The 15,565-nt window shown below is 38.9% G+C and overlaps 1 protein-coding gene across 1 annotated transcript in view; it reads right to left on the bottom strand.

Moving 5' to 3' along the window:
- The window catches only part of ccdc172 (coiled-coil domain containing 172), a 60,397-nt gene that overhangs the window by 24,070 nt on the left and 20,762 nt on the right, over positions 1–15,565 (bottom strand). The window contains exons 3-4 of the mRNA XM_073027834.1: positions 8,813–8,929; positions 5,890–6,055 (exon numbers count right to left, since the gene is read on the bottom strand). Coding sequence (XP_072883935.1) covers positions 5,890–6,055; positions 8,813–8,929 — 283 coding nt within the window. The remainder of the gene's footprint in view (positions 1–5,889; positions 6,056–8,812; positions 8,930–15,565) is intronic.

Below are 15,565 nucleotides of genomic sequence, written 5' to 3'. Positions count from 1 at the left end.
TTGTTATAGGACGTATTGAGTATGCCTGAAAGAAAATAAATCTCAGGGTTCTATATGTACTTTGATTATAAATTTACTTTTAATTTTGAGTATCAACACTTGCCATTTTATTTTGTCCTTTCCCATTATCTAAAGGATAATGAACCAACACAACAGAACCAACTATTTATTTGTCCTTATTCCAATTTACCATTTTACATTCTGTGCTCCTGATGTGTTCTTCTCTATAATCAAGGGAAACCAGTGCAGAAGAGGTAAAAGTTGTGCAGACTATCTCTATCAGTTGTCAAAAGTGACCCTGACTTTCCAGCTGTCTTTCACTTTCTTCCTCCATTTTAATTCTCCTTGTCCCACTAAGTTCAATCTTTGGCCTCCAACACTGTTCCAACATAACTTAAGACGCTTAAGACAAGTTCAAGAAAGAGCCCTTCATTTTCTAACTGGGCACTGTTCTGTTTACAGGACACCACATTTCACTCAGCAATTTCAGATCATCAGCTATTAGAACCATAGAACACTACAGCACAGAAAACAGGCCATTCGGCCCTTTTAGTCTGTGCCGAAACTTTATTCCACTAGTCCCATTGACCTGTACCCAGTCCATAATCCTCCAGACCTCTCCCATCCATGTATCTATCCAATTTATTCTTAAAACTTAAGAGTGCACCCACATTTACCAAGTCAGATAACAGCTCGTTCCACACTCTCACCACTCTCTGAGTGAAGAAGTTCCCCCTAATGTTCCCCCAAAACCTTTCCCTTTTCACCCTAAAGCCACATCCTCTCATATTTATCTCTCCTAATCTGTGGAAAGAGCCTACTCGCATTTACTCTGTCTATACCCCTCATAATTTTGTAAACCTCTATCAAATCACCCCTCATTCTTCTACGCTCCAAGGAATGAAGTCCTAACCTGTTCAATCTTTCCCCGTAACTCAACTCCTGAAGACCCAGCAACATCCTAGTAAATCTTCTCCACATTCTTGCAATTTTACTGATATTCTTCCTACAGTTAGGTGACCAGAACTATCAACAATACTCCGAATTTGGCCTCACCGATGTCTTAAACAACCTCACCATAAAATCCAAACTCCTGTACTCAGTACTTTGATTTATGAATGTCAGGATGCCAAAAGCCTTCTTTACAACCCTGTCTACCTGTGATGCCACTTTCAGGGAATAATGTATCTGAACTCCCAGATCCCTTTGTTCCTCTACACTCCTCAGCGCCCTACCATTTACTGTGTATGTCCTACCTTGATTTGTCCTTCCAAAATGCAACACCTCATACTTGTCTGCATTAAATTCCATCTGCCATTTTCTGGCCCATTTTTCCAGCTGGTCCAGATCCCTTTCCTTTATCAATCTTTTTATTAGTTGAATAAAAAAGTAAACACACACATACACACACACACACACACATATATAAACAAGAGGAGAATTTTCACAAATATCTATATCAGTAACAGTTTGAATAAAAGGAAAATAACATTATCAAGATCAAACAAAGTATTAATCTAATAGTATATAATAAAGAGAAGGATAATTGATTCTCCTCTTATCCATAAAAAGAAAAAAAGATAAAGAAACTTTTATAATTGACATAAACAGAAAGAAAAAACTCCAAAACACAAAAAAACCAAAAAAAAGAGAAAGAACTGGGCAGCTCGAACTGAGTGAAAACTAAGAAAAAACAAGAAAAAACTTTCTGATCAAATCCAAAACTTCAAAAAGGTAACTGGAAGGGCCATAATTCAGAGCATATGAAAATATTGAATAAAAGGTCATCGTTTCCTCAAATTTAGAGGATGTATCAAATCTCCGACTTCTTATTTTCTCTAAACTTAAACAGGACATAATGGAGGTAAGCCAATGAATAACAGTAGGTGGATTAGAATCCTTCCATTTAAGCAAAATGGCTCTCCTAGCCAATAAAGTTGTCAAAGCTATCATCCGTTGAGCGGAAACAGGAATATCTCCTGCTTCTGAAAGAATGATCCCAAAAATTGCTGTTAGTAAATTCGGTTGTAGATCCAAATTCAGAACCTTTGACAAAGTTTTGAAGACTTCTTTCCAAAAATTCACTAACTTGATGCAAGGCCAGAACATATGTATTAAAGTAGCCATCTCAATATTACATCTATCACAAAAAGGATTAATATTAGAAAAAATACGGGCTAATTTGTCCTTTGACATATGCACCCGATGCACTACCTTGAACTGTATCAAGGAGTGACAGGCACAAATAGAAGAGGTATTTACCAAATGAAAAATTTTATCCCATTGATTATCTGAAAGTGACTTTCGAAACTCCAGTTCTCACGCAGCTTTAATTTTATCATTAGGTAACTTATGCAAGTTCAATAACTATTTATAAATTATAGCTATCAGTCCTTTTTGAAATGGTTTGACCTGAAAAAGAGTGTCAATAACATTGGGTGAATAAGCCAAAGGAAAATCTGGCAGTAAATTATGTAGAAAATTCCTAATTTGTACATATCTAAAGAAGTGTGCATTAGATTGGTCATATTTATCCGCTAACTGAGTGAAAGACATTAGACAATTACCCAAGAACAAATCTAAAAAAGTTACTATTTCTTTGCTTTTCCAAATTAAAAAGGTCTGATCAAAAATTGAAGGTTTAAAAATAATTAAGATGGATTTTACTAGAAGGAACAAAGTTATTAAGATCAAAGGATCTACGAAATTGAAATAATAATAGCATTAAAATCTTGACTACTGATCTTAGAAAGCCAAAAAGGAAGAGAGGCTCCCAATAAAGAAGCCAAAGAATACCCCTTCACCAAATCCACCCATAAGGGACAATCATGTAGATCTGAAAAATGAATCCAAAAAGCGATATAACGAATGTTACCAGATCCCTCTGCAAGCTTTGAAAGCCTTCCTCGGTGTCCACAACGCCTCCAATCTTAGTGTCATCAGTAAACTTGCTGATCCAATTTACCACATTATCACCTAGATCATTGATATAGACAACAAATAACAATGGTCCCAGCACAGATCCTTGAGGCACACCACTAGTCACAGGCCTCCAGTCTGAGAAGCAATTATCCACTAGCAATTTCGAATCCAGTTTACAACCTCTCCATGGATACCTAGTGTCTGAACCTTCTGAACTAACCTCCCATGTGGGACCTTGTCAAATGCCTTATTAAAGCCCATGTATACAACATCCACTGTCTTTCCTTCATCTACTTTCTTGGTAACCTCCTCGAAACACTCTACAAGGTTTGTTAAACATGATCTACAATGCACAAAGTCATGTTGACTATCCTTAATCAGCACTTGGCTGTCCAAATACTTGTATATCCAATCTCTCAGAACACCTTCCAATAACTTACCTACTACTGATGTCAGGCTCACCAGCCTGTAATTACCTGGTTTACTTTTGGAGCCTTTTTTAAACAATGGAACAACATGAGCTACCCTCCAATCCTCTGGCACCACACCTGTGGCTGAGGACATTTTAAATATTTCTGCCAGGGCCCCTGCAATTTCTGCATTAGTCTCTCTAAAAGTTCGAGGAAATATCATGTCAGCCCCAGGGGATTTATCTACATTTATTCGCTGTAAGGCAGCAACCACCTCTTTCTCTTTAATCTCTATATGTTCCATGACACTACTGCTTGCTTCCCTTTCTTCCATAAATGCTATGCCAGTTTCCTGAGTAAATACTGCTGCAAAAAAACTGGTTAAGGTAATAGACAATAAACAATAGGTGCAGGAGTAAGCCATTCAGCCCCTTGAGCCAGCCCCGCCATTCAATGTGATCATGGCTGATCATACAATCAGTACCCCATTCCTGCCTTCTCCCATATCCCTTGACTCTGCTATCTTTAAGATCTCCCCCATCTCGTGAGGCTCCACACATAGACGACTTTTGTCCCTTACTATCCTTTTACTCTAAATATACTTGTAGAAACCCTTTGGGTTTACCTTCATATTACCTGCCAAAGCAACCTCATGTCTTCGTTTTTCCTTCTTGATTTCCTTCTTTAGTATTTTCTTACATTTTCTATACTCTTCAAGTACCTCACTTGTTCCTTGTTGCCTATACCTGCTATACACCTCTCCCTTTTTCTTAACCAGATTACCAATATCCCTTGAAAACCAAGGTTCCCTATGCCTGTTAACTTTGCCTTTAATCCTGGCAGGAACATGCAATCTCTGCACTCTCAAAATTTCGCCTTTGAAGGCCTTCCACTTACTGAACCCATCCTTGCCAGAAAACAACTTATCCCAATCCACTCTTCCTAGATCCTTTCTGATTTCCATAAAATTGGCCCTTCTCCAATTTAGGACCTCAACTCAAGGACCAGACCTATCCTTATCCATAATTAACTTGAAACTAATGACATTATGGTCACTGAACCTAAAATGTTCACCTACACATACTTCTGTCACCTATTCCTACCTTGTATCTCATTTCTATCAGTGAAGTGTATTTCTTTTTCTGACTATTTCATATATCTTTGTTTACTTCAATTTATACATTTGTATGGCATACTTTTTTTATTCATAAGTCTTTAGCAAAGACTATCAAGTGACATCAGCACTTCTGCTATCCAATCAGAACCTTTTAAAAGAAGTTTCCTGTTTGTTCTTTCTGCCCTGTTTCAGTTCCTATATAACTTAAAACATGCTGAATCAGAATCGAGGTATATGTATCATTGGCATACGTTGTGAAATTTATTGTTGGGCAGTACAGTATATTGCAATAAATAATTAGAAAACCGATAAACTACAATAAAGACATATAAAAAATTAAATTAACTAAGTAGTGCAAGAAGAGAGTAAAAATACTTAAGTAGCCTTCATGGATTCATTGCCCATTCAGAAATTGAATGGTGGAGGGAAGAAGTTGTTCCTGAAATGTTGAGTGTGTGTACCTCCTCTTTCCTGGTAGCAAGGAAAAGAAAGCAAGTCCTGATTGAAGGCTGTCCTTAATGATAGATGCTGCCTTTTTTGAGGCACCATCTTTTAAAGATGATCTCAGTGCTGGAGAGCCTAGTACCCAGCTGGGTGAGTTTACAACTTTCTGCAGCTTCTTCCAATCCTGTGCGGTGGACCCTCCAAACCAGACGGTGATGCAGCCAGTTATAATGCTCTTCACTGTACATCTGCAGAAATTTGCGAGTGTCTTTGGTGACATACTAAATCTCTTCAAACTCCTAATGAAATACAGCTGCCGCCATGCCTTCTTTGTAATTGCATCAGTATATCGGGCCCTGGATAGATCTTCAGCGATGCTGATACCCACGAATCTGAACTCTCACTCTTTCCACTGCTGACCCCTTGATTAAGTCAGGCATATGTCCCCTTGACTTCCACTTCCTTAAGTCTGCAATCAATTCCTTGGTTTACAGATGTTGAGTGCAAGTTTGTTGTTGTGATACCACTCAACCAACTGATCTATCTTGCTCCTGTATACCTCACCATCACCATCTGAAATTTTGCCAACAATAGCCTGCAAATTTATAGATGCTGTTTGAGCTGTGCATAGCTACACAGTAATGTGGCTACCCTTTCTAAGTTCTGATGAAAGGTTATTGACTTGAAACATTAACTCTTCAGAGTGTGCCTGACCTTTAAAGAATTTCTAGCATTTTTGTTTTATACATGATTTGCAGAATGGCAAATTAAGCCAAAGGCCTACAATTCATTATGCTAGATATTCCAGCAATAAAATCAACATAGAGTATCAATCAATGAAACTCAGTAGCATCAGTTTTGAAATACATTACATATTTTACTACTTTATGAATTGTAAATAAAATGTATTGGCTTCATACTAGTTCTCAAAATCTTACCTTGAAAAATTTGAGAATATAAACATATAGAACGGGACTAAAAAAAAAAATCACTAACCGTTCTTCAGATACTTGGCTTCCATTTCCAAGTCAAATATTTTTGACTTTGCATTTACTTCAATTGTAATTATTCTATTGCTCAAGAGGTCATATGTAGCATTGAATTCTGAAATTTCTCTAACAAATCTGTCCCTTTCCTCTGCGTCTTTTCTTTTCTTCGCATCCTGGAAAACAAAAGCAACAAGTTGTTGATATTTCTCAGATTAATGGGTTAATAGCTTATTAATAATTGGAATTTCATAAATAGTAAGCTATTTTTTCACAACCCTGCTAATATACTTTTGCTTCATAAATAACAAAACCACAGTTCAAATATGAATGAATGTACACTCTACTCCACAATGTAATTATGTTATGGCACGATCTATATAGATAGCATGATCTATATAGATGGCATGCAAAAACTTTTCACTCTATCTTGATACAATAATAAACCATACCAAATGCTGTTCTGATCTTTCCAGTCTGGGGTTTAACTTTACTTTCTAATTTGCTTGCACTCATACAGTGGTGCTAAGAAGTTTGTGAACCTGCAGAATTTTCCCTATTTCTGCATAAATATGACTTAAAATGTGATCAGATTTTCATGCAATCCTAAAACTAGATAAAGAGAAACTAATTAAATAAACAACACAAAGAATATTATACTTGTTCATTCATTTAATGAGAAAAAATTATCCAATATTACATGTATTTGTTGGAAAAAGTATGTGAACGCTTGTATTTAATAACTGTTGTGACCCCCTTGTACAGCAATAACTTCAACCAAACATTTCCTGTAACTGTTAATCAGTCCTGCACATTGGCTTGGAGGAATTTTAGGTCACTTGTTCTTACAAAACTGCTCCAACTCTGGGATGTTGGTGGGCTTCCTTGCAGGAACTGCTTGGTTTAGGTCCTGCCACAACATTCTTATAGGATTTCTATAGGATTAAGATCAAGACTTTGACTTGGCCATTCCAAAACACAAATTTTCTTCTTTTTAAACTATTCTGTTGTTGATTTACTCTTGTCTTTTGGATCACTGTCTTTTACATTATCCAACTTCTATTAAACTTCAGGTGACAGACCACTACCCTGATATTCTCCTATAAAATGTCTTGATACAATTTTGAATTCATTGTTCCCTCAACGATTGCAAGCTGTCCAGGTCCTGAGGCAGCAAGGCAGGCCCAAACCATGATGCTTCTTCCACCATGCTTCACAGTTCAGATGAGGTTTTGTGCTGTTATGCAGTGCTCCTTTTCCTCAAAATACAGCAAATATATATAGTAGTTTTTTTTTGGAGAGCAGTGATTTCCTCCATGGTGTCCCTTCATGAACACCATTCTTGTTCAGTGCTTGTCTTATAGTGGACTCATGAACTGAGAATTTAGTAAGATCTAGAGATCTCTGCAGGTCTTTTACTGTTATACTTGAGTTCTTTTTCACCTCCTTCAGCATTGCAGGTTGTAATCTTGGTGTGATCTTTGCAGATTGGCCACTCCTAGAGAGAGTAGCATCAGTACTGAGTTTCCTCCATTTGTACACAATTACTCTTGCAGCGGACTGATGAACACTCTGCTCTCTAGAAATGCATTTGCAGGCTTTTCCAACTTCATGCATCTCTACAATTCTTCTTCTAAGGTCCTCTGAAAGTTGTTTTGATTGTGGTGCACATAAACAGATCTTTCTTGAGAAAAATAGGCTCTGTTAGTAACCTGACTTTGTCTTCCTTTTATATACCACACCTCCGATTGCATCTCGTTGATTGGAACACCTAACTCCAAATAGCATTTGTAGAAGGCATTGCCCCAGAGGTTCACATACTTTTTCCAACAAATACATGTACTGTAATATTGGATCATTTTTCTCAATAAATAAGCGAACAGGTATAATGTTTTTGCATTACTTATTTCATTGGGTTCTCTTTATCTAGTTATAGGACTTATGTGAAGATCTGATCATATTTAGGTCATATGTATGAAATAGAGAAATAGAGAACATTCTACAGGGTTCACAAACTTTCTAGCAGCACCGTAGTAGCGTATAGCATTAATTACTGCTTTAATGAAAAGAAATTTTGCTTGTTTTCAAACCATCCAAAATAGCTACCATTTCTGGGCAACAGAAGGATAATTTGGGCTGTATCTATCGACGTTCCTCTTTGTTTAAGTTTTGAAGCTAAGTGACCTTCTCTTAGTATAATTTTCCACAGTCACAACACAGGCCATCTGAATTCAAACAAGTAGTTATTTCTGACAGCATAAAGAGAACAGAAAATTGTAAAACAAATGCCAAAGTTGAATATGCATTCCACATTTTTCACTCTGTAAAATCAATTCTCTTCATCATGATGCAAGTCTTCTGTGGGAGGATTGTTGGTAAAAATGCAATTCTGACTTTGGCTCTAACCCTAATCTTCCAGGTCACTCACCATTAAAATCCTTCAATAACACCAAGGGCAAATTTACATTACATAGATTACAGTAGTTCATGAAGAGGATCACTAGGTCAACTTGCACAAGGACATCTTGGTATAGAAAATAAGGCTAGTTTTAATGATAATGTCCACATTACTAGGATTATCTTTAAAGCATCTTCAGAAATCAAACAAACACTGGTCCTTGAACAAAAGGACAAAATTTAATCTTGATAAATGTAACTCAAAATATCATACAACAATGAACAAAAATATAAACACACAAGAACCAACTTGCATGCATTTGTGCAGGAAACAGAGGCATATTTTGACAAAATCCTTTCTTGAAAACTGATAGAACTATTGCTGCAATAACAGAAAGGGTAATGGAAGATTGAAAAGATTGCTCAATTCACCCAACCGTGTCTCAATTGAGACAGATTTTAATGTAGCTTAACTCAACTTCCAATAGTGCGTTACTACCATTGTTAAAATATATTGTAAAGAATTAAGGACTTACAAGTGCTCCTAAGTACATATTATTTTCTTTCGCCAACTCCTCTCTTTGCTTTTTGAAGCCCTCTTCCTGCTTCTTCAGCAGATCCAAATGGAAAAGTTCAACTGAAAGATTCTTTACCTTTTTTATAAATATAATATTTAACTGGTCAGATAGATTGTTTATCACCTGAAAATCATGGTAATTCATATAAAAAGTCAAATGAGGTAAGAACTTGGTTTTTGATAGCTTGCCGGGACATTAAATCATGAACACTGTGTTCTAGTTACAGTAAAGAAAGCCACACTTATCAACACTACTACAGCGCTACAGGATCTTTATGTAACACAAATAGGACATATAATTGAATTTTCAGTTAATAACACATTGCATTAAAAGAGACTATGTACTAGCATTGTGATTTGTTTGTTATAGAAATTAGTCAAGCAGAAATGGATGCAATGGACTTATTCATTTAAGTAATGAATGCTGGCATAAATAAAATAACCTAATAAGCTATGCTGTTTTAGTTGGTTAAAAGATTGAGTGATGGGACTAATGCCTCGTGCAGTGTCTAGGTTAGACAAACGAGGTAAGTACCCTTCTGGCTTTGGCTGCCTCCAACTCCAACAGCAGATCTCCTAGTTCTCACAGATGTTGGGGCTCCCTGCTAGAAATCTTGGGTAGCACTCAAGTTTGTTGAAGAGAGCAGATTCCTTGCCTCCATGGATCTGTAGCACTCTTCCAGTCTTTACCAGACTAAACTGAGAGCTGCACTGGGTTGCTTGATGTGAACTGACCTTATTCTTCTTACATGCTCAGCAGACTTGGGTCCAAGCCACTTCACCAACAGGTTGAACTCTTCACTAGGCTTGAGGTTGAGGTCTTTAATAGCTTTGGAGTATGCCGACTTCCAAGCCCATTAATTTTCTGGTTTATCATCGAATTTGCTGAGTCTGGCTATCAGCAGCTCATGACAGGCTATGAATCTCATGAGATCTGACACTTCATGATTAGTTTGGAGCTCATTAGGGGTGTGGTGCACCTTACCAGAGAACTAAGCGATGACACCACCTGTGTTATGCCATGGTACGTATGAGCCTTAGAGTCTAACACTACATAGCTGCATATCTCTTTCATATCTATGAACAAGTGAGTGGAAGTTTTCATTGGAAGTTTTGAGATATCTGCCCGTTCAGTGTGAGTATGCACATGTTGAGGGAGGTGGTATCTATTCTGTTCTGTTCTGTTTGAGTAAAAGATGTTGGGTTGCGGGGTATTATTCTAAGGAAGAGGAGCCCCCCTTTCAGTCTTAAATGGCTGGCCTGAGTCATCAATGTCTGCTAACGGGTAAGTATAACCAGACTGGTTTGAACATACTTCTAAGTCCTCTCAGCTGAATGACATGGGGAATTTGATCTGACATTATTCTCAGCAAAACCGTTCCATGTCTGTCTCAAAGACTTTGACCTCGTCTAAAGCTGCCTCTGCTTCTTTTTTATGCTGCATTGCCTCTAATGTGGCTTCCAGGTGGGTCTTCTCTACAATTAATTCAGCCTGTTTTACTTTAATAGCAATTTTGTATTTTGCACGAGGCCCTAGCTAGCACTGCTTCAGCCCTTGCACAGATTTCCAGCGCCATGCTTGCTGCTGATCTGCTTGACAGTTTAGATCATCTCTATGAACATAAGGAATACACTGATCTGGTTTCAAGGCTTCTCTTCTCCATTGCCAACATTTTAACTTTTTTGCCATGCTGGAACCTACAGAATCAATATCTTATCCACTATGGATGGAGTCGCCGTTGAGAGTGTCTCTTTACTATTCTGCCCTAGCTCAAAAATTTTCTCTGTTTTCTCAAGCTAGGCAGATTGGTAAACTCCAGTCCCAGTGTAGTTGATGTTTAAAGGCAGTTTTATTGATCATCAATACGTTACAGTAGGAGCTGAGTAAAAAGACAGTACTTCTCGGCGTTCTCATGAAAGACAGTTTCAACTGTTGATTAAAATTCTTTTGACCTCTACCAAAATGCTTCCAACTAATAGCATCGAAATAAAATGCACAAACAATATAAAAATGGCTCACCTGATGACAAAAGTAAAGCAGTGATAGGTTATTTGTGCCGGCTGTTGGAGAACTGGGAGACCCAGAGTCTCCTGGGGAACTACATCTGCATGAAATGCATCCAGCTGCAGCTCCTTGAAGCCTGTGTTAGGGATCTGGAGCACAGTGGCGTATCTAAGTATAGCAGGTATGGCACATGCCCTGGGCGCCACTGAGCAGTTTCTATTAAAGTCAGACAAGCCATCCTCAGATAGTGAAAAAAGAATTTTCTTCACTTGTATGATCTGTCTTTGATTATCATGGGTGAGAAGTACTAGGATGGCTGTATTTCAGAGCATTACGTAAGAAGACCATGAAACGTTTCTTTATGAAGAAGAAGGGAAGTGGAGCTGAAGGACAGAAGAGATGAAAGTTGGAGGCGGAGGAAGCCAAGAAGCTGAGCAAGTTCTTCATGCCCTTCTTTGAACAAGTAGTTCAACATGTTCCATGGAAAGAAATGGAAAGAAATTTAGCTGGAAACGGAGGAGTTATCGATGCTGTATTTTAGTCAGATTGAGAAGGAAAAGCAGAAGTGGCATGATATCTTGACGAGAATCCTTCACTGTATAAAATTCCTTGTGACTCAGAACCTGGCTTTGCGAGGACACGGAGTCACTTCAGCTAGACGATAACTCCAAGGTGAGAAATTTCTTTGGCTTACTGAAACTACTGGCCATCTTTGACTCTGTCATAAAAGAACACCTCACTCATTTGGAAAGTCATCCTGGATCCATGTCTCATCTTTCACCAGGTGTCCAGAACGAATTCAGCCATATGATGGCATCCATTGTTCGCAAGAGTTTGTCTCATGTTCAACTCAACCCCTGATCAGGCACACCATAAGCAGATGTCAGAACTAGTGAGGTATGTGGAAGCTGATTCTGAGAGGAAAACAGTCCGTGTTAGAGAATCCTTCCTTGGTTTTATCCAGATAAGCCAGAAGGATGCTCAGAGCTTGGTTGAAGACATCTTGAAACAGCTACAGAAGGACAAAATGGAACTACAAGATTGTCAGTCACAGTGCTATGACAACGCTGCTGTGATGGCTGGACACATAAGTGGTGTTCATCAAAGAATAATTGAGAAAAACAACCTGGCAGTGTTTGTGAGTTGCGACAATCACTCACTCAACTTGGTGGGTGTACATGCAGCGAAGAAGGATACAATGATAGTCACATTTTTTGGAGCCATCGAAGCTCTCTACGTGTTTTTCTCTTGTTCAACACAGCGCTGGGAAAAACTTAAAAACACTGTGCCTGTGGTTGTTAAGTCGGAGTCCGAAACCAGGTGGAGTACAAGGACAGAAGCAGTGAAGCCCATCAACAAGTACCTTGAGGAGATACTTCAAGTTCTCCAGGACATGATAGACAATGAAAACAAGACCAGTGAAACAAGTAGTGATGCAAGGCAGCTGCACAACTGCATGTTGAGTTACAATTTTCTGATTTTGCTAGGATTTTGGAACAAAGTACTCATTCGCATTGACTGTATTCAAAAGAGGCTGCAGGATCCTAGCATGAACTTCCACAATGCTGCCCTGGATTTGAAAGCCCTCCGAGATCATTTTTATGATGAAAGAGAAGTGTTGGTCAGTGAGTCAGTCTCTGTCAAGAATGGAATATTGAAGTTGAAAGATGTCAAAGATGAAAGAAACAAATGGCTGATGAGAACTTGAGAGACGCTGGGTTAACAGCTAAGGAGGAAATTTAAAAAGTCATGAAGGGAACACTCGACTGTCTTCACAAAGAAATGGATGAAAGGTTTGCTCATTTGCACAACACTGACACCAAGTTTGGGCTCCTTCTCGATGTTGAGGGACTGTGTTATGGCGCTGACAGTAATGACCTAAAAAAGTAGTGCGAAAACTTGGGCGAATTGTACAGCTTTGATGTTGATGGACAGCAGCTATATGAAGAAATTTTGGACTGCAAAATGTTGCTATCAAGGCAGGTCAACATGAAAATATCAAGACCTGAAGAGCTTCTTGAATTTATTGTTCAGTATGGAGATGAGAGCGTCTTCCCCAATCTTCTCATTGCTATTCAGATAATGCTAGCCATCGCAGTCTCCATCACCAGCTGTGAGAGATCATTCAGCAAGTTAAAACTAATACTTTTGTATTTGAGAGCCTCCATGGGTCAAGGCAGACTCTGAGATCTTGCTCTGTTGAGTGTAGAAAGAGAAGAAACTGAAAAAACTGACTTTGATCACATCATAGACCAATTTGCATCAGTGAAAGCAAGGAAGGTGCAGTTATAATTTTCATGTAGTGCCATAATTTGTTAATTAAAAGATTAATGAGCTTGACTTGTACTTTTGATCTGATATTATGGTAAAGTTATCTAAAAGATGGGTGTCAGATGTTTGGACAGGGGCGCAATTTCAGTGCTTGCCATAAGCGCTATTTTCCTTAGATACGCCCCTGCTGGAGCAGCAACTGGATGACCTTCAGTTTGTACGGGAGAGTGAGGAGATAATTGATCAAAGTTACAGAGAAGTAGTCACCCCAAAGATGCAGCAGGCAAATAGCTGGGTGACTGGCAGGAGAAATGGAAATACGCAGTCAGAGCAGGGCACCCCTGTGCCCATTCCCCTCAAAAACAAGTATACCACTTTGGATACTCTTATGGGGGATGACCTCCTGAGAGAATGCCATGACGACCTGGTTACAGGCACTGAGCATGGGTCTGTGGTGCAGAAGGGAAAGAGAGAGAAGAAAGGAGCAGTAGTGATAGGGGACTCAATAGCAAGGGGAACAGACAGGATATTCTGTGGACGCAAATGGGACATGTGGATGGTACCTTGCCTACCAGGTGCCAGGGTCAGGGATGTCTCAGATCATGTCCACAACATTTTGGAGAGGTAGGGGGAGCAGCCAGATGACTTGCTACATATTGGTACCAATGACACAGGAAGGAAGAGCAATGAGGTCATGAAAAGAGAATTTAGAGAGCTTGGTAGAAACCTGAGAAGCAGGACCTCCTGAGTAAACTGATTCAGGGAGCAGGGTTTCAGGTTCTTGGATCACTGGGATCTCTTCTGGTGGAGATATGACCTGTTCAAAAATTATGGGTTGCACTTGAACCCAAGGGGGACCAATATTCTTGTGGGCAGGTTTATTAGAGCTGTTGTGGAGGGTTTAAACTAATTTAGCAGGGGGTTGGGAACCAGAGGGAAGGGACTCATGATAGGACAGATGGTAAAAAAGTAAAGACAGCATGCAGTCAGACTGTCAGGAAGGGCAGCAAGGTGATGGAACTTAGTTGCAGCCAACAGGTTTAGAGCTGTCAAAGCTTTAGAGATGCAGAATCAGAAAGGATAGCCAAAATGGTACTCAAGGTGTTGTATCTAAATGCACATAGTATAAGAAATAAGGTGGATGATTGTGTTTCCCTATTACAGTTTGCCAAGTATGATGTTGTTGCCATCACTGCATCGTGGCTGAAGGATGGTTGTAGTTGGGAGCTGACTGTCCAAGGTTACACGTTATTTCGGAGGGATAGGAAGGGAGGAAGAGGGGGTGGTGTGGCTTTAATGGTAAAGAATGGCATTGAATCAGTAGAAAGATGTGACTTAGGATTGGAAGATATTGAATCCTTGTGGGTTGAGTTAAGAAACTGCAAGGGTAAAAGGATGTTGATGGCAGTTATATACAGGCCTTCCAACAATGGCTGGGAGATGGGCCACAGGTTATAGCAGGTAATAAAAAAGGCGAGTCAAAAGGGCAATATTATGGTAGTCATGGGAGATTTTAACATGCAGGTCAATTGGGAAAATCAGATTGATAATGGATCTCAAGAGAGTGAGTTTGTTGCATGCCAAAGAGATGGGTTTTTAGAGCAGTTTGTCATTGAGCCCAGGGGATCAGCTATACTGGATTGAGTGGTATGTAATGAACCAGAGGCAATTAGGGAGCTTAAGGTAAAAGAACCCTTAGGAACTAGTGATTACAATATGATTGAGTTCAACTTGAAATTTGATAGGGAGAAAGTAAGATCTGATGTAGCAGTATTTCAGTGGAGTAGGGGAAAATTACAGTGGTATGAGAGAGGAGTTGGCCAAAGTAAATTGGAAGGAGCTGCTGGTAGGAATGACAGCAGAGCAGTAATGGTATGCGTTTCTGGGAATAATGAGGAAGGTGCAGGATATATGTATTCCAAAAATGAAGAAATACTCAAATGGTAAAATAGTACAACCACGGCTGACAAGGGAAGTCAATGCTATTGCAAAAGCAAAAGAAAGGGCATTCAACAAAGCAAAAATTTGTGGGAAAATAAAGGACTGGGAAGTTTTTAAAAACTTACAGAGAGCAACCAAAAAAATCATTAGAAGAGAAAAGATGAAAAATGAAAGCAAGTTAGCAAATAACATCAAAGTGGATAGTAAAAGTTTTTTTCAAGTATTGTATGTAAAAAATAAAGAAGAAATGAGAGTGGACATAGGACTGCTAAAAAGTGAGGCAGGAAAAATAATAACGGGGGACAAGGAGATTGGCTGATTAACTAAATGAGTATTTTGCATCAGTCTTCACTGCGAAAGACACTTACAGTATGCCTGATGTTGTAGCATGTGAAGGAAAAGAAGTGGGTGAGGTTACAAGAGAGAAGGTGCTCAAAAAGCTAAAAGACCTAATGGTACATAGTTACCCAGACCAGATGAACTGCACCCTAGGGT

This window comes from Hemitrygon akajei, chromosome 23, assembly GCF_048418815.1.
Source record: "Hemitrygon akajei chromosome 23, sHemAka1.3, whole genome shotgun sequence".
Taxonomy (NCBI): Eukaryota; Metazoa; Chordata; class Chondrichthyes; order Myliobatiformes; family Dasyatidae; genus Hemitrygon; species Hemitrygon akajei.
Note: the sequence above shows the minus strand (reverse complement) of the source record. Positions and strands in the feature narration are given on the sequence as shown.